At 33.6% G+C, this 19941-nt stretch overlaps 3 protein-coding genes across 3 annotated transcripts; 2 read left to right on the top strand and 1 right to left on the bottom strand.

Moving 5' to 3' along the window:
* Nucleotides 1–10953: 10953 nt before the first annotated feature.
* LOC105802997 (ethylene response sensor 1) lies at nucleotides 10954–14618 on the top strand. Its single transcript, XM_012634928.2, has 6 exons — nucleotides 10954–11250; nucleotides 11847–12776; nucleotides 12891–13259; nucleotides 13365–13631; nucleotides 13918–14036; nucleotides 14131–14618. The coding sequence occupies exons 2-6, from the start codon at nucleotides 11871–11873 to the stop codon at nucleotides 14378–14380; spliced, it is 1911 nt and encodes a 636-aa protein (XP_012490382.1). The 5' UTR covers nucleotides 10954–11250; nucleotides 11847–11870; the 3' UTR covers nucleotides 14381–14618.
* Nucleotides 14619–14683: 65 nt separating this feature from the next.
* LOC105802998 (60S ribosomal protein L19-1) lies at nucleotides 14684–16853 on the bottom strand. Its single transcript, XM_012634929.2, has 5 exons — nucleotides 16677–16853; nucleotides 15765–15887; nucleotides 15194–15507; nucleotides 15028–15089; nucleotides 14684–14944 (listed from the first exon to the last, which is right to left on the bottom strand). The coding sequence occupies exons 1-5, from the start codon at nucleotides 16786–16788 to the stop codon at nucleotides 14920–14922; spliced, it is 636 nt and encodes a 211-aa protein (XP_012490383.1). The 5' UTR covers nucleotides 16789–16853; the 3' UTR covers nucleotides 14684–14919.
* Nucleotides 16854–17704: 851 nt separating this feature from the next.
* On the top strand, nucleotides 17705–18718 carry LOC105803002 (protein SEED AND ROOT HAIR PROTECTIVE PROTEIN). Its single transcript, XM_012634934.2, has 2 exons — nucleotides 17705–18063; nucleotides 18191–18718. Exons 1-2 carry the CDS (start codon nucleotides 17754–17756, stop codon nucleotides 18523–18525), a joined length of 645 nt encoding a protein of 214 aa, XP_012490388.2. The 5' UTR covers nucleotides 17705–17753; the 3' UTR covers nucleotides 18526–18718.
* Nucleotides 18719–19941: the final 1223 nt, after the last annotated feature.

Genomic DNA, 19941 nt, shown 5'->3' with positions numbered 1-19941 from the left:
TTTTCCAATGGGAGTTTCAGCTTTATACATGGATTCTCCGACGTCATCAACTCCTATAATATTACATTATTTTAAGAGCCGGAGAGAATAATGTTAAAATGAATGTCTAATCTTGAGCAGCTCTAAGAAAGCTTATAATCTTTTGCATTTTATTCAAAATTATATAGTTTGTCTATAAATTCACGAAGTTGGTATATTTTAAATATAGTATAAACAAAAAATTCTACTAAAAGGAAACGAATTCATAATTTAATTTAACCAGGGAGATACTCAACACATTTTGGTCGCCTAATCTCCTCCTTTGTTTGGGTTTAACAAATCAACATCCCATTTAAAGTCTCATTAAATATTAACCCACATTTAAAGCCCAAACGTTTCAAAAGAAGAAGCCTTAGTTTTTCCTTTTACAATGATTTATTATTATTATTTTTATTTTGTTCAATTAAAAAAAACACATTCTAATTTTTTAAAACTGCTTATGAAATAATAATAAAACACTCACCTTATTATTATTTGGTTAATTTTATCTTATTATCCAAGAAGAAAAACACCTACTAAAAATCACCTTTACATGGTCTTTAGAACTGTACAAATCAGTTTGTATTGCATTCAAATAATGCCTATTAATTATTTTACCAACTAGCCCTTTTTCTATAAAATGTTTAAATAAAAGATAAGCGCATTTTAATTATGTCTTTTATATTAACAACAATAGACTTAAAGTGATACTAACCCACATTCATTTGTAAACTCTTAAATTACCTATTATTACATTCCTTCCAAATAATATGAATGTATCCTCTTAAGCAGGGGTGGATGGAGGGGAATTAGCAAGGGTCTCGACCCTTTAAAAGGTAAAATTTAATTTTTAGTCTTTTAAATTTTATATAATTTTAAGTTAGTAAATGATAAAATTAAATATAAATTGTTAAAAAATAAAATTATAAAAAATACAAATTTATTCAAATCTCTCTTCAAAATTTTCCTAACTTCCCTCGATATTTTAAATTTATTCAAAATTTTCAAAATATTTTAAAATACAAATTTAGTCAACACCTGCTATTAGCGGCTAAGTCTTCTACAGCCATGCAAAGGTTCAAAACTTGCTTCCAATACTCTTACTTGAAAAACAAATGATTTTAACTTTCAACCCGTTACAGCCTTTTTATTATTTATTATATAAGTATACTTGTAAAAAGTAACCTTTAACGTTTATAGGTTTTGGGGTTTGAGCCTTTAACTTTTTTTTCTTGGATTAACATATCAAAATTACGATTATTTCATAAATCAACCTAGGTTTAATGGAATGTCAGGGTTGATTTTGAAAATATCATAACATTAAAAATGTTAAGAATTCAAACCCAAAATCCATAACTATTAAAGTATTTTTATAATTATGCTTATTATATATAAAAACATATATTGTGAAAATGCTTGTGAAATGTTTTACAAACAATATATTATTATTTGTAATAACCCATTGCAGCCTCTAGGTCCATTTATCATTTATTTAATTTTTAATTATTATAATCAGAATGTCCAAAACTTCATTGACAGTTGTATGTTGACTTAAAAGCTTAAATCATCAATCACAACTATATATATATATATATATATATGTAGATTTTAAAATCAAATGTGACATTAGAAAATGGAGGTGTAATTGTAAGACTCCCAATGGCAATGGGATGAGGCACGTTTGTCAGGCATATTCAAATTCATTTCATCTTACCATAAGAAGTCGCTTTCGGTCTTTCAAGTTTCCGCCAATCATCGGCTCTTGGGTATGCCTGTATGTTACGTATCCTATTTTCTTTTAGCACTACCTGCACAGCTTTAGATTTTTAAGTTTGGGATCTCAAATTAAATTAATTATTTTTGTTTTAAAAATCGAAATTCTCATTTTTCCCTTGAATTTCAATCAGAATTTTATGTTATAAAATTAATATTTTGGCGGAATGTAATAGATAATATTAATATAGTTAAGGAAAATAAATCAAATAATTAAAAATGAAGTAAAATTAGTTTAAAAATGTGATATCAAAATTATCCATAAATTATGATTTTTTTTTAGTATAACAAGAGTTTGTGAAATCTTAATCTGTGTAATATTATATTATCCACTCAAAATAACTTTCTTTTTCAAAATATGAAATTACTATCATTAATTTTAAATTACTAAAATCCAACCTTGTACCACAAAGTTGGCTGTGCCAAATCCAAGACTATGGCATTCTTTGGTGAGAGATTATAAATTTGACTTCACAATTCGGTGGGCGAGAGAGAAGCCCCAATCCTCGGCAAACCATTTGACAAGCAACACTCCCCTTTCAACGAAATCGCACGCCTCCACTCCATGGTTCAGGAACAAAATAATTATGTGGCTTCGCGGTTTTTATACACTAACCATCTGATATCAGAAATTTCAGTTTAAGGTTAATTTTAATTAAATCAAATTAATTAAAAAATTGAATCAAATAAATGTGTTGAATAAAAAACTTTAGGATCGAATTTTAATGTGGAATTAAATTAAATCGGTTGTTAATTATAATATGGGACTAATTTACAAGGTGTTATAAAGAGTGAAATTTGATTAACGAAATAATTGAGGCCTTTAATTGCTATTAAACCATCTTTGAAATAAAGATAATGGGATGGCTTGATCATAACCATTATGGAAAACATATATCATCTCAGAACGACAAAAACAAAGGTTTCAGAAGTTAAGTTAATAAATACAATTAAGCAAAATAGTCTTAAAAATGTCGTTTGGCATATTATAATTTTTAGAGCAAAAATCAAGGGAAAATAAATGTACGCTAGAACACATGTGACTTAAAAGGAAATTCTTTGGCGAAGTACTATCATTCAATTAATACAAACTATTCTTTTAAGAAACATCCCAAAATAATTTATACATTGTTCTAACAAAAGAGGCTAATACTATAGGCCACCCCGTATGATATACATGTTACAAACTAATTAATGAATGGCTCACAACAAGTCCATAGGGTCTGGCTGAGTCCGCAGTTTTTTACCAAACCTGAAATGGTAAGAGGAAACTAGGTAAGTTCAAATGAACTTAATGAGTTCCAAAGTAACTGGCTGACCTTCTGATCAAGATTTCAAGAAATGAAATTAGGTTAAATAAATAAGCAATGGATATCATCAAACAGTTCACACACGGATGCAACATTATAAATGTGTACAACTCGAGGGCTGAATCATAACGTAAAATGAGTATTGTTCCTTGGCGAATACTGTCCGCTTTTAAGTACGAATTACTATAATTTCAATTTACACGCGAACATCATCTATTTCTGATTTCAAATCACAAGCAAATTTCAAAGTTCAATCAGATTTAGTTCACATGCGGATACTTATCACAATTAACACATATCACGCGGATACCCATCATTTAAGCACCATTCATGTGCAAACGCTTTTACGTAAAACATGCATGCTTTGCATGGATAGTCATGGACCCTTGTCTTAGCTTCTGATCCATTTAACGCTTTGAAAAGCTACGGTTTCATATACATGATATTGCTCCGTAGAGCCAGTATTTACATATCCAACCAAACCTCTGCAAATCCTCCTTGTTAATTTGAACACTAACGTGTACCCTTGCAAGGTCGGGAATTTGCCTTTCACAGTTTGCATTTTCATGCCCTGCCGGAGGCAAATCACATATCATTTCAAATTCTCCATACATTTCTCCCATCTCATCCACATCCCAACAGTTTCCTAAACACCAGTTTAAAAAAGATAGACTCTTAGTGCGTAGTCCTACTAAACACCAATTTTTTTTTGAAAACATCCGTTGTATGCATAATGTCCCATTCACCGCATTTCTGGCACGTTCCTAGTGTAACAATCCAATTTCAGTGGTGTCAGAAGCAATGGTTTCGGGACCACGAATCCGACGAGTGAGTTAATATTTTAATGTTTAGTTAATGTCTATAGGATTATTATAAAGTCGTATTAAATTTTTGTTAAGAAAATTTGAAGTTTAAATGGTTAATTAATTAAAAATGAGTAAATTGTAAATGTTGTGAAAGTGAGATTCTATTAGTTAAATAGGTTAAATGGCTATAGAAATGAAAGTTAATGGACTTAGATTATATTTATACCATATGAAAAGTTAATGTACCATTATGAGTTTAATTTTTTTGTCATTTTGTAAGTTATTAACTAAGGGTAAAATAGTGAATAAATAAATAAAGTTTAATCTAAATAAAACAAACCAATGCCATATTTCTAATTGTTTCTTCTCCACCGAATTTAACAACAACAAAAAACACCATTGTTTAGCTTTAGGTTCCGACAAGCTTAAATCAATTTGCATGGTATGTATTCAAGTCCCGTTTTTAGTGATTTTTATGTTTTCGAGCTTGTTTTAGCTTAATCTAGTTAGCCCGGGGGTTATTTTGTTAAGTTGTTAATGGTTGAGGGACTTGCTATGGATGCATTTTATGTATTTGGGAAGTTAATTGATAGATAGTTAAATTTGATTGTTAAATCAACATGTTTGGTTATAAGATTTTTAATGAATTTAAGGTTTTGAGATTTGTTTGTTAAAATGGTAAATTTCCATGTATATTTTGTGAATTTGGGGAGAATGTGGGTTAATATAAACCTAGAGGGAAAATGATTAATATGTGTTTTAATTAAAAATGGTAAATTTGCAAGTTATAAACCAATGGACTAAATTGTATAAAGATTAAAATATTAGGAGTAATTTGTAATTTTTGATTAATTTGGATTATAGGTTTGAATTGAATGTTTGAAGTTATTTGAAGTACTTAATTAAATGAAATATTATTTAGATCAAGATACGCAACAATCGGACTTAAATCGGGGAAAAACTAAAGCTTTGGACTAGCATTCGACTCTGTTTTTGCAACCATAGTTATCGAGGTAAGCTCGTATTATACAAATTTTTATATTAAATTCTTAGCTAATTGTTCTATTCAATTATTCATGGTGGTTGTGTTTACAATTTTGTTGATTGATGGAAATTGAGTTATATTGGAGACATGTATTGGGTTTTGAACCTAGTAGGCTTCGTGTCGGTGTAACAATTCAGGCCTTGAGCCTAGCAGGCTTCGTGCCAGTGTTGTGAATCAGATAACCGTTGTGATTCTATTAAGCTCAACAGGTAAGTAAAAGTTGAAGAAAGTCATGTTTACAATTATCTGTTGTTCATGACTTTATGAAATGTTAATGGTTAGTTTTTATCATGTGATGGAAAAGATGAATTATGGAAATTCATTTCCTATTATATGCTATATCACATAGATATTATGTTTATATGTTGGTTATTAACCATGTGGATTATGGTGGATAGGAAGGTATAATGTTTAAATGTTGAAATGAACTTGGGTGAATGGTTTATCAATTGATGTTCTGTAAGTTGAAGTTAATCTTAAGCGAGCTTACCAAGCAATTAATGCTTACATAGTTGTATTTCTTCTGTTTTGTAGTCTATTGGAAGCTCGATCAGTTGGAACCCTATCAGATTTGTAGTCTATTGGAAGCTCGATCAGTTGGAACCCTATCGGAGTCTTATCACACTATCTTGAAATCACCTTGGTAGTTTTTAAATATTTTGGCTTTGGTTATAAATAGCATGTATAAGGCTTAATATACAGGGTTTAATTTCATTTATACTTTTGTTGTGTTTTGGTTACTTTTGTAAACGGTTATATGCATATATGGTATAGTTGACTTGTACATGTTAAAATTTATATATGTAAATGGTTATTTTGGTATGCTTATTTTGAATGGTAATATGGGATGATAATGGTTTACATTAGGTAGCTATTTTACCTAAGTTTTGTGATTGAGAAGTGGCATTATTACTTTGTTCTTAATTGATTTTGTTTTGGTATGAAATAAGGTGCCTTTGATTGGCATATTGGTTAGAAGACTTAGGTTGTTTTAATTGGTATGTTTATGAATGTTTGAGGTGTGTTTGGGTCCATTGATTGCGTGTTCAAATAGAGTAGCTTTTTGGGCAAGGTTTGGTTTTGTAATAGCTTGTTTTAGAGGCTAATTTTGGAGTATATGGCTTGGGACACGGGATGTCACACGGCCGTGTGTCGCTTTTTATTTTAGGTGCAAGTTTCACACGGTCTGGCATACGGTTTGAGACACGACCGTGTGTATCAAGTCAATGAGTTGCACGGTCTAGCACATGACCTTATTTCGAATATACACACAGGTGGACACACAAGTTGGGACACGACCGCGTGACCCTTCTTTGCTTGTAATCTTTTGAATGAATAAAAAATGATGAAATAACATTGCACATCGGAAAATGCTAATTTACAAACTAAAATATACATTAGTGAGTTACAAAGAATCATTAACACATACGAATAAATTATGCCATAAGCAAAAAAAAAAAAACAATCATATTCCACATTAAGCAAATATTAACATTCATATTGGCAAGGTAAATGAATTAAAAGTTAATTAGGGAAACAAAAATATTTGAAATCCCCAGTAATAAATTATATGTATATGGAAATAAATAACAAAGATATAATAGGAAATCAACAATAAATTATGAAATATAAATTATATACGATTAGAAAATGAAATTGGTTTAAAACATATAAATAAATTTAAAAGACAACTTAAAGTTAATGATATGAAAATAAATGATATATACATAAAATAAAAGTAAATATTAATAATATTATATATAGGTGTATCATATAAAAATATTGTTGTATAAATCTTTAAAGCATAAAATGTATATAAGTGAATCTTAAGAATATACTACAAAGTAACCATTAAAGTATACATATTACATTATATTAATAATAAATAATTGAATGATACATTATAAAATTAAATGATAATATATGATAAGTAAAAGCTCAAAGTAATAACATGTCATAAAATATGATTACGTATATAAAAGGTTATTTAGGTTAATAATGCTAAATAATAATAATAGTAACAGTAAAGTAAAACTAGTAGTAAACTAATAAAAATAATAAAACAGAGGATCGATTTAGAATTAAATAGAAATTTAGTAGCAAATCTTGACATAAATAGAAAAGAAAGGACGAGATTGAATCATGGTGCAAAATAATAAGGACCTGCAGCATAAATAACCCTCCCCATACCAAAAAGCTTGGGTCAAGCTGCAAGCGGATCGGGTCATCGGGTCTGAGCCTTATACGACGTCGTTTTGAGGCTACTGAAGCAAGCCACAAACGATGTCGTTTCACAGTTGCTTTAAGACTCAAAAAGAAAGGGAAAAAATCAGTCTGTATCAGCAAAATAATAATAATAATAAGAACAAGAGAAACCCTAAGGGTTTCCCCCTTTTTTCTCTCCGCCGCTTGAAGCTTCTCTTCTTCAACACCGATTTGGACGGAGCAAAGAAGAGCTTCGACGGCTCCAAGGTAAGAACTCTTCATCTTTTCTTCTTTTTATTTATATATATATATATATATATATATATATATGCTAAAAAACGAAAAAGAAAGAAGTAAATCGGGAGATAGAATGAAGAAGAGGAAAGAAGAAAACCTTTTCTTCAAATTTTCGATTTTTTTTATTGATTCATCAATGTTTTTTTTTTCAATCAGTTTCAGCCCCCTTTTACATTTGTTTCATATGGCCTTTATAGCCGAAAATAATAATAAAAAAGATGCCACTGTTGATTGCTGCTACTTTTTTGCTCTGATGTTGCTTCTTTTTTTGCTTGTTTGCAGGTCTTTGGCGAAGGCAGAGGAGTGGCTTGCCATTTTGGTGCAAGGCTGGCTGGCGGTGGCAGACCTTGGGCGTGGTGCGCACTGAAGGTGCACATGGGGTAGCAATGGCGCAAGGCAAGGCAGGGAACCCTAGGGTTTCCTGATTGTGTTTAATTTTTGGGCTTATCGGGCTTGCTTTTTTTTTTGGGCCAGTTGTAATTGTTATTTTGTTTTGTTTGGGTTTGGGCTTTTGTTTATTTTGTTGGGCCCGGGTCAAAATGGGCTGTACACATGTCAGATATTATTAATAAAGTCCCTTATGAAAGCCCTGGAGACCCAAAACATACATTAGAAACAAATCGGGACTAAATCGAAAACTTAGAGAATTTTTCGCGAAATTTCAAAATTTTCCAAGATGCAAGGGTCACATGCCCGTGTGGTCAGGTCGTGTGGTTCACACGGCTAAGTGACACACTCATGTCTTAGGCCATGTGGTATTTGAAGTAGGGCACACAACCGTGTCTCCAGCCTATGTAACTCTCTGACTTGTAATATTTTTAAGTGCAGGGGTCACACGGCCAAGTCACATGCCTGTGTGCCAGGCCGTGTAATTAATTCTGAGCATTCTGTTTTGAAATTTTAAGATGCAAGGGACACATGACCAAAACACATGCCCATGTGCTAGGCCGTGTGTCACACATGGCTGAAACACACGCCCATGTCTCTGCCCGTGTGGACAAAATAAGGCCATTTCTAAGCCCTATTTCTCACCCAATCTTGTCTTCCACCTACATCAACACTTAAACACATTCCCAATCCAATACAAGACACTTGAATCAAACCAAAACCAAGTCATATACATGATATTTTCATTACATGTATTCATAAACTTTATCTTACCTAATTGATCAAATTCACATATATGCATATTTTACCAAAAATGCTATCTTGATCCATTCATCCATATACTTACCATTGTTTAACCATTTCAAACACACATAAAGTATATTAAGACTATTTACACATCAAAACATACCAAACATATTCCTTTAAATGGCTATTTACAACCAAAATATGTATATGCCATCAATTGCCAAGTTAACCTATAAATGCCATTACAAACAAAATTAGTTTCATACTTGTACCGAAAATGGGCCGATGGATAGTGTGAGTGATCTCCGCCAAGCTTCCAACCCAATGAGCCTCCGAGAACTATAAAACAGAGGAAATACAATTGAATAAACACTTAGTGCTTAGTAAGTTCGTATAACAGAAAATTTACTTACCATTCATTTACATTTATAGTAAACATACAATAATACATCCAAAGCAATTTGGCCATTAGCCTAACACACATAACCTCAACAAACATGTTAGTCATGTATTTCATGTAAATATCAATAACAAGGATGAGCTCATCAAATATCAGGTTTGATGCCCAAGACAAAATATCTCCCCAATTAGACTTTATAGATGACACATATTAGTCTTTCAATCGGTTTACTCATTTCCGATCAGACTAAGGACATGTTTAGGTTCGCCTACTAATATAATTTATCTTGTTGTATTACGATTCGACCACGTAATACCGCTTAATATTAATTAAACATTAGACAACCAGTGAGCAACATTTGTTTCCATTTTGCTTTGCGTGCAAAAACCATGTGAGGACAAAAATATTATACTTAGGGCACTAGATCCAACAACCAATGCTATCTTCAGTAGCAACCCTAACTCTCTTATTTACCATCATCTCCCCCTCCCCATGTATCATTCTTTCTTTCCCTTCATTTGTCCTTCCCTACCCTCCACCCTTTCTATTGCCATTGTGTCACAGATTGCTTGTTCCTTAACTTGAAATAACATGATTCCGCGCAGCATAATGATTATCTTTAGCCATGGTTAGCCTTCTCATGTCCCATTTTCTATGGACTATCTCAGTTCCCATTAATGTCTTATTGATGTCTCAAAGGCCTATCACTCGGTTCGACCTCAGTAGGCCATTCAAATCCAATTGCTTAACTTAATGGAAAACATTGACTCCCAATGCGCATTAGGCACTCAGACCAAGCTCGCTTTGATTTAAGTTGCAATGTATTTTTTCTCAAGGCTTGGTGGAACCCAATACCAAGCTCGCTTGACACATTTCAAGTGTCGTAACACAAAGTGCCATTCAATCGTTGGCCATTACCAAGAGTCATTTCTAGCCCAATAAAGCTTTTCGCACATTGCATGATAAGTAGGCCCTAAATTGTCCTCCCAAAAAGACAACGAGTATTCCACTTGCTCGATGTTTAGACACCATGGCCCCTCGCGAGCCATAGAGTAGCTCACTTGCACCAAAAAAATCCCACTAACTAGACAATGTGAGAGGGAGGTAGAGAGTTGACACCTATCACTACCCCTTAAAAAGCATAATAACTTTTATAGCTTTCTCCCATGGAATATTAAAATGTTTTAACAAGGACATTTTTATTAGCACCCGGGGCTATCTCATAGCATTCTTTAAGCACAATTGGTTCACACTTCCTCATTACCTCATCTTGTTGTATAGGATCACCATCCCTCTCGATCTCACCTGCTTATGATTCACCACCATGTTGTTTGTTTGTTGCTCGCGTGATGTTTTCCCATCTAGACTCACCATTGGAGAGCTCTCATTGCAAGGCTTGGGCCTTATCTAGGCCATCAAGTGGGTTGTCATGACAATATTGTGACACAACAATGTCAGACTATGCCACATTACCTTTAATACCTTATTGTTGGCCTAGGGTTTGGCCCTATACCCATATCATCAGGGAGGTCTTCCCAACGCGGTGAGGATTTGTAGTTTTCTCATGCCATTAGTGACTTGATTTTCTTGAGTTCATGGTGACTCGATTACTTGAGTCCGAGTCAACATGTTTTTGTCTATATCTAATATAGAAGATTTAATATTTTATAAGTTTTTACAAACTACTTAGAAAGCACAAATTATTGTTGTCGAATCTAATATACTTATCCGAATCTCTTTTGGCCACAGAAAACCCAATAATATAATTTTGTATCCATGATATTTGCATTCTTCTTGATATTTGGAGAATAAAATGTTTTTCCCATAAACATTCATACAATTTTCTTAGATTGTAACATTTCCTGTTCGAAAGAAAAAGATTGACCATATATTTTAACAAAAACCAAACTATAAAATACTAAAAGAAAAAAAGAGAAAAATCCAAATCACTAACTGCACGTGCAAAACCTCCCTTTGAATTCGTGCGTCGTCTTCTCTGTCCGTGATTCGTGAAACTTTTGCCTTGGCTTTGGCCTTTTAGGCATTGGCTTTCCGCCTCCTTCCACTTTACTAATTTGTCCACCTTCCTTCCCCCTTCTTTCTCTCCCAGTTGCAACTTGCAACTCAGCTTTGATAACATCAAAGAAAGGTGGGAAGGATAAAGGGACAGCTCTCTCGTCGCATGGACGGCTTGGATCACGCGCCTTACCTCTGCAACTAATCTCTCGCCCTCAATCCTCCTTTTCTGTCTTCACTAGCTTGGTATTCCATTTTCTTCTTATTTCTTTAGTCATATTTAATCGTAGATTAAGTTTTTGAGATTTATTTATTTATTTATTTGTTTAAGATGAACTATGTTTTGATATATTAAATCCAAGGTGAATGGGTTTCAGGCTTTATATGCTTTTTTTTTGCGTGGTTTGAGTAGTTCTTAAACCGTGTTTGATTAGAGGGATAATATTTGCATTAGACAAAATAGTTTTTCTCTAGTTTTGCTTTCATATCATTAATTTAGTGATGCGGTTACTGATTAGCTATGCAAACTTTTAGGAACACTTCTTCCCCCCCCCCCCCCCCTTTTTATTTCACGGATAAGGATGGAGAAGATGACGGTGAATATTTATGGAAATAGTATATAGTTTTTATAAAAAAGTTGTAATGGATCTTATGCTAATGTCCTCATAGGAAATTTTAAGAGTGATATATTCTGTCTAAATACGGATATATGAAATTTCGGTAGACATCCTAACAAATTAAGCAGATCTGCAGGATATTTGTGAGCAGAACAAACTTCTCATTGACTTTATTGAATTGGAAGTTATATAATCTTATTTTTTCCTCCTCGATTTTCTTTTCAGATTTAGAGCTATTGTTGTCACGTTATGGAGGCTTGTTATTGTATCGATTCTCAGTGGCCACCTGATGAACTGCTGGTTAAATATCAGTATATATCGGATGTCTTAATCGCCCTTGCTTATTTCTCAATTCCTCTAGAGCTTATCTATTTTGTTAAAAAATCTGCATTCTTCCCATATCGATGGGTGCTTATGCAATTTGGTGCTTTTATCATTCTTTGTGGAGCAACCCACTTTATAAACTTGTGGACATTCACTATGCACACTAAAGCTGTTGCTGTGGTGATGACTGTTGCGAAGGTTGCATGTGCTATTGTATCATGTGCAACTGCTTTGATGCTTGTGCACATTATTCCTGATTTGTTGAGTGTTAAAACTCGCGAATTATTTCTGAGGAACAAGGCTGAACAGCTTGACAGGGAAATGGGCCTTATTCTCACTCAAGAAGAAACTGGAAGGCATGTAAGGATGCTAACACATGAAATTAGAAGCACGCTTGACAGGCATACGATATTAAAGACTACCCTTGTTGAATTAGGTAGGACCTTGGGCCTGGAGGAATGTGCGTTGTGGATGCCATCGAGGACCGGTATGAATCTGCAACTTTCCCATACTCTAAACTACCAAATACAAGTTGGATCTACCGTGCAAATAAATCTTCCTATCGTCAATGAAGTCTTCAATAGTGCCCGAGCAGTGCGTATACCCTATAACTGCCCTCTAGCTAGGATCAGACCACTAGTGGGAAGATATGTGCCGCCAGAAGTTGTTGCTGTTCGGGTTCCCCTTTTGCATCTCTCAAATTTCCAAATTAATGACTGGCCTGATCTATCTGCAAAAAACTATGCAGTCATGGTTCTTATTCTCCCCACTGACAGTGCCAGAAAATGGCGAGACCATGAATTGGAACTTGTTGAAGTTGTGGCAGACCAGGTCATCTTATGATTTATGTGCTTTCTTTCATTGGCTCATTTTACTTACTGTGATTTATGAGCCTTTGATTCTTAACATGGCTCCAGTGCTGAACTTATGGTAGTGTTTGTATAGGTTGCTGTTGCTCTCTCTCATGCGGCTATTCTGGAGGAATCTATGCGGGCCCGTGATCAGCTCATGGAGCAAAATGTTGATTTAGACTTGGCTCGTCAAGAGGCTGAGAAGGCAATTCATGCACGGAATGATTTCCTTGCTGTAATGAACCATGAAATGCGCACACCAATGCATGCAATTATTGCATTGTGTTCCCTTCTTCTGGAGACCGAGCTAACCCCAGAGCAAAGAGTTATGATTGAGACAGTGCTAAAGAGTAGCAACCTTTTGGCGACACTAATTAATGATGTTCTGGATCTTTCTAGACTTGAAGATAATAACCTAGAACTAGACTTTGGAATGTTCGATCTTCATGGAATCTTCAGAGAGGTAGTTAATTGGGATATTGCACTTTTCTTTTTAATGAATGAGATGGAAATAATTTCGCTTTTGCAGTTCAACTTAGGTATTAATGTTGATATTTTTGTATTTTAGGTCATTAATCTGATAAAGCCAATCGCGTCTGTAAAGAAGCTATCTATGACTATGATTCTGGCACCTGATTTGCCGATGTTTGCTATTGGTGATGAGAAACGGCTTATGCAAACTATTCTAAATGTTGTGGGTAATGCTGTGAAGTTCACAAAGGAGGGTTACATTTCAATTATAGCTTCTGTTGCAAAACCGGAGGCTTTAAGAGACTGGCGACCTCCAGAATTTTACCCGGTGTCTACCGAAGGCCACTTCTATCTAAGAGTGCAGGTTCTCAATTGCTTCATTTAACTTTTTTTTCATTTCAGTTTACTCCTATTTAGGTTTTGACAGTACGATCTCAAAGGCATCTCTAGATTGTCTGTTGCTATCCAATGCTTTAAATTTCAATTCAAATCATGCCAGTTAGGATTTACATTGAAGGCATCACCTGTTGTTTGTTTATTACTTACAATCCAATGAATTACTATCATCGTGTTCTCCTTGTGTAGATTGTGTGGATCTTTTCTAGCTTACTACGTGATGTTCCTGTTGATCCTATCATCTGGTCTTGCAGGTTAAGGATTCAGGCTGTGGTGTTCTCCCACAAGATATACCAATTCTCTTTACCAAATTTGCACAGCCTCGAAGTGGAAATAGCAGTGGTGCGGGGCTTGGACTTGCCATTTGTAGAAGGTAAAATTAGAAACATTCAATTCCCTCGCATGGGAAGATTTGCCTGTTTCTCTTATAATCAAAATGACCTTTGTTCTTAAATGTTTGAATTCAGGTTTGTAAATTTGATGGGAGGCCACATATGGATTGAGAGTGAGGGCCTTGACAAAGGTTGCACAGTAACATTCCTTGTCAAACTTGGGATCTGCAGCAATCCCGATGATTCAGCTATCCATCAAGCTTCATCGCAAGTTAGAGCATATCATGGAAGTGCAGATCTGAGTGGACAAAAACCTATATTAAGAGATCACGGTCATCGAGCTATCTCATCCAATCCCAATGCACGATACCAAAGAAGTCTTTAGAGTTACAATGAGAGAAATACGACTTACACTATTTTCTTATTTTCATATCATTTGAAGGGATGATTGCTGATTAAAGAAACTTCTATAATAGTCTTATTTTTATTCATAAAAAAGAGCTATAAGTAGCGAGCTAGAAGCGGCATTTTCTTTTTCTTTCCTTGACATGTTATGAATTAATTGGTTGCCGATGTAGCAACAATTGGAATGATAGAATTGTTGTACGGTTTCGAGGTTGTAACCCATCTTCCTCAGTTTGTAAACGATAAAAAATTGCGTGGTTGTTTCGGAAGCGACAGGCAAGCATTAAGCAGTCGATGAAACGATGGTATTTAGAATTCAATGAAACCATAGCAAAAATAAATAAATGTCACTAAAAAGTAAACAAAACAGCATGGAAACTGAGAACAAAATCATGAAACCTTAATCCAACTTAAACAAGTTCATATTGGCCAAAAACAGCAGACTGGCTCGACAAAAAAACTACTTGAACATGTTTCTCTCTAAATTCATGGCTCACACTTCTTCGCTAGATCACCTCCTTACTTCTTGGACTTCTTGGAACCACTGAATAAGAAACATGAGAGAAATTAATCACTTGAACACTGATCCTTTTAGGAAAATAAGTAGAATATCGAAGATATACTTACCCAGCTGGTTGAGCAGTGGCGGCAGGTGGTGCTGCAACTGGCTTCTCTACTCCTCCAGGTCCCTGAAGAAAAGAACTCCAGCCATATAAGTAATCTACTCAACATTATTGACATTTTGCCCGCTGTAGTGCATACCAGAAACACTGCACCATACAAAAGTTCTTACCTGGGCCAATCGCTCCTCCCTCCTAGCATGTTTCCTTTCCCTGCTTGCCTTATTCTTAGCCCTCTTAGCTTCAAACTGGTCAGCCAATGTCTTTTCTCTGGCCTTCTCAGCCTTGGATTTGTGGATGCTCTCCATGAGGACTCTCTTGTTCTTAAACACATTACCCTTGACTTTCATGTACATGTCATGGTACATGTGCTTGTCAATCTTCTTTGATTCCCTGTACTTGCGGAGTAGGCGTCTAAGTACACGCATCCTTCTCATCCACAAGATCTTTGTGGGCAACCTTGCCTCCCTTGTACCCTTGCGCTTACCTAGAATCAACATAAGACTTAGCACCCAACTAATAAAATTCAATACATACATGTACTTTCTGATAGCTAACAATAGATTCCTAGCAGGATAAAAATCTAAATTATACATCATTCCATACTTTTTTTAGTATGTTTTGGACATCCTAACGCCAAAAACATGAGCATTCAACAATATACTAATAATTCAACATTGTACTTAATGTGCAAGCATGTAACCAAGTCCATTTAATGCCACAATCATAATTAAGATAACCAACCATATCCAGAGTGACGTCCCTTTCTCTTGGCTTCCTTCATGCGACGAGCACGAGATCGAGAGTGAATCTTGGTTGGCTTCCTGATGATAAAACCATCTTTAACCAACTTCCTTATGTTCTGGCCTGCAGGTTCCAATTCATGTACGAAAATGAAGAAAATTAAGCAATAGCAAAAAATAAAAAACTTCTTTTTGCTAAAGAAAAAACAATACCCTAACATAACATTAATGTGTGGATGTTATATTCTCTTATGAACAGAAGGTTGTATAAATTTTGAACTTGCAATCAATTATTTTAGAGTTGAGTAATATATACTATATGAACTACAACAAACAAGAAAGTAAATTTTTGTTCAATTAAAGTAACTTTCACTTGGAAAAGGCAAAATTGATACTGCTTCAATAGCATTCATAATCCCTGCACAGAAAGATGAAAAAGAAAGGAAACTTTCGGTTTTTCTCAGTAACCCCCAAAATTGAGTGATGTATTCACCAGAGGATGCGTTTTAATAAAAAGAGTGATATTTTTTTCTAACAAGAAATTGGATACTGTAAAAAAATTAACAATTGCATAATCACAAACCTACGTCTACATAACCTAGGCGCATACGCGCTAGCTACACGAAACTCTGCGTTTATAAATTACTAGAAAAACCATAAAAAGGAACGCGCTTTAATTGAGATTTGAATTACCGAAGTTGTTATGGATCCGATTCCTAAAAAAATTGAAACTTTAGCTTTTCAGCTTTCATTTTACCACCAGCTGCTTATACAAACATGCTGTGAGCTTCATATCCACCATTTAATTGGCAACAAACGATTCAAAACCAAGGCCAAATAGCACTTAAAACAGATATAAGGAAAGTGGAAGATGTTGGGAGAATGAAAAGAAGGAGAGAAGAGGAAGACGTACGGGAGTTTGCCATAGAGATCTCGTTGACTTCATTAGGATCGAGCCAAACCTTTCCTTTTCCACACTTTAGAACGCTCGCGGAGAGCCGCTTCTGTAGCTTCAGAGAAACCATTTCTCCCTCACTGTGTTTCTCTCTCTCTCTATGTCTTAGGTAGCGGAGAAGGATAAGAAACAAGTGATAGCGGCAGTTTTATAAGAGTTTTAACTCCTTAACCCTAGGGTTTGGAACCGCTGCTACTTTGTTTTCTTCTTCCTGTTTGGACCGGGTTGAGACTTCAATTTTTTCATGGGCCTAATTTTGGTTAAGGCTTTGAGCTTGTCTTGGAGAAACCCTAAGCCATTTAAGTGCAGGCTAAAATGAACGTGCTCAAAAATCCTTAATTTCGACGTACATGGATGGTAAGATTAGAGTAGAGAATTCAAAAGAATCTTGCCGTCGACAATAAATATTTAGAAAGAAAAAAGGTCAGATTTTAAGAATTAATTTGAATAAAAAATTTCGTTAAAAGACCCCAAAAGAGCACGGTATTGGCTCAATTGGATTAAAACCCGTACTCCGGTGCATACAGCCAGCGGGGCCATTGGTGGGCTTCAATGGTCATCCCTGCCATGTTCAAGAAAATGATCTGGTACATTAAGGAAGTTGAAAATGATACTTTTGTTAACATTTTTTGGCACATCATAAATTAGGGGAAGGAATGTTATTGTAAGGATTTAAACTTTGGTTATTAAATATCAACCACATGCTCCTTTAGGTTGTTTGCAAAAATGACCTTGAGAAAGTTTGAAGAGAGAAAATTCACCGATAAAACAATGTAGATGATATTTCGTTTATTGGGGTGACACCAAAAGGAAAAAAAGACCAGTCGTATACATGAGAGAGAATTAGATAGTGGCACTCCATGGATGGATCGTGCACCCAATTTCATTTCTACGTTTAGTTTTAAATTGGTTTCTGTCCTAATCTTAATAAAAATATATCTATCAGTATTTCCCTATAAAATGCAATGGGAGCCCCTAATATTCTTCATCTCTTCGTCTGATTTATTACATTGCAGAGTTGGCACGAATAGTCAGATGATCATGGCTCTCTCTCGTCTCTCCTTGCCTTTCTCATTACTTGTGTTGTCGTTGCTAGTCATTGCTTCCGCTGGTTATGATGATTCATCTAAATATGGTTTTGATGGAATACCAGCTGACAGCCCCCAAGCAAACCCTATTTATGGCACTAAAGAAGATATCTACACGCCAAAACCTGAGGAAAAAGTAGAAGAAAAAGAAAAGCCTTACCATGGCACACAAAAAGAAGAAAAGGAAAATCGTCTCACCATAGGTGTTCAAGGCCTTGTTTTATGTAAATCAGATTCCGAGTATTCTCCGGTTCAAGGTAAGGTTTAGTTAGACAACAACAACAACAAGTGTTTTCATGATAATCCCTTTTGTTCATTATGTATATGAATTTATTTTTTCTAATTTAAGAAGATTTGAGTTGAACTGGATTCATATATGAACAGGTGCTTCAGCAAAGATAACATGTAAAGCAGTTGATGAGGATGGAGTGGAGAAAAGTGTTTCCATTTGCAGCGAAGCAACTGATGAAAGAGGTTACTTCATTGCTCCACTATCTAATAAATTAAGTGGCCTTGAGAAATTAAAGGTTAGAGAATGCCAGGCTTATCTTCACAGCTCTCCGTTGAAGAGCTGCAATGTTCCCACCAATGTCAACAGAGGCATCGATGGTGCTCTTCTTTCTGCTTTCCGTGTTCTAAAGGAGAAGAAAATGAAATTGTACTCTGTGGGGCCTTTCTTCTACACTCCCCAACCTCAATCCACCCCTACTGGTTACTAAAATTTCACTTCTTTCTCCCCATTTTCTATAATTTTATCTTCTGTATTCAACCTCTTTTGTGTATTGAATTTTGTTGCTTCGTAATGTTGTCATTATAAGCTGGCTGTTGCAATCTCTACCAGAGATTTGCTTTATCAATTGTAACATTTTGACTTTTGAATATCATAATTATAAGGCGCTTTTTTCTTTTTCATTTTTTGGGTTGGTAAACAATTTAGGTTAAGGACGATATCAGAATTTTTATATTGATTAAGGGAAAAATTAAAAAATATTTTAGAGCTATGAGTTAAGAATTTAAATTAAATAACTAATTTTTGTAAGGGACTAAAATACAAATTTTCATTTAATTAAAAACTTAAATTAAATTAATAATTTTGAAAGGAGCTAGAATTTTAATTTTAATTTTAATTTTAATTTTGCATCTAAATCTATATTACATGTAAAATTTACACATGAAGTGACACCAAATTAATTGATAAAAGTAAAAATAAAATCAATTAATTAAATTAAAATCAATTAAATCAAATTTTTATAAAATATATATTTCTAATTTATCAAATCCTCCAAAACAAAAAAAAATGAAAAAATAAAACCCCTAAAACTACAAAAGAAAAAAATCATTTAAAAATTCATTGCTTCTCGAAATAAAATTTATATTTAAAATGAATTTTTTGGAAGAAATTCTAGTTATTATAACATTACTACTTGAGTTATCACTTGGCTTAGTGACACTACTTTAAAAAAAATAAAGAGAATCATTTTACAATTAAATAACATAATAAAACTAATTTTATAGAATATATTTAAAAATATCTTTTAATGATCATCCTCTTATAAAAACTACGACTTTGATAGAAAATCATTTATTTTTAAAATATATATATCTTATTTATTTATTTATTTCTTTCATACATATAATTATTGTGATATACTAATAATATTATCCAACTGTATTGGATGTAACATAGTTTGTGAAGCATAAAATTTTAAGAAAATCAACATTAAGGTATAGAGTTTTTAGTTTTAATCTTTATATCCCTCATCTATTTTATTTTATTTGTAATCCACATATATTTGGTTATCGAAAATATTAAGAGTGTATTTGATAAATTATTTAAAATTTCATTTCATTTAAAATGGAAATTTTCAGATAACTATATGTTTTTATTTAATATAAGTTTTCAATAAAAAAAGTGTTAAATAGGATAAGTAAATAGATAATTAATTGATATTATTTTTCAAAATTTTATTTTTAAAATAAATTATTCACATTATTATCTTTAATTTTTTCCAATACTATTCAAAATAAAATAAATAATACAATATTAATAAGATTAAAAATATAAAACTAGTAAATTTACAAAAATCAAGATTTACTATATCAAACAAAATAATCATATTTATTTTGTTAAATTT

Source organism: Gossypium raimondii, chromosome 11 (genome assembly GCF_025698545.1).
Source record: "Gossypium raimondii isolate GPD5lz chromosome 11, ASM2569854v1, whole genome shotgun sequence".
NCBI lineage: Eukaryota > Viridiplantae > Streptophyta > Magnoliopsida > Malvales > Malvaceae > Gossypium > Gossypium raimondii.
This window is presented reverse-complemented; position numbering and strand designations above follow the sequence as displayed.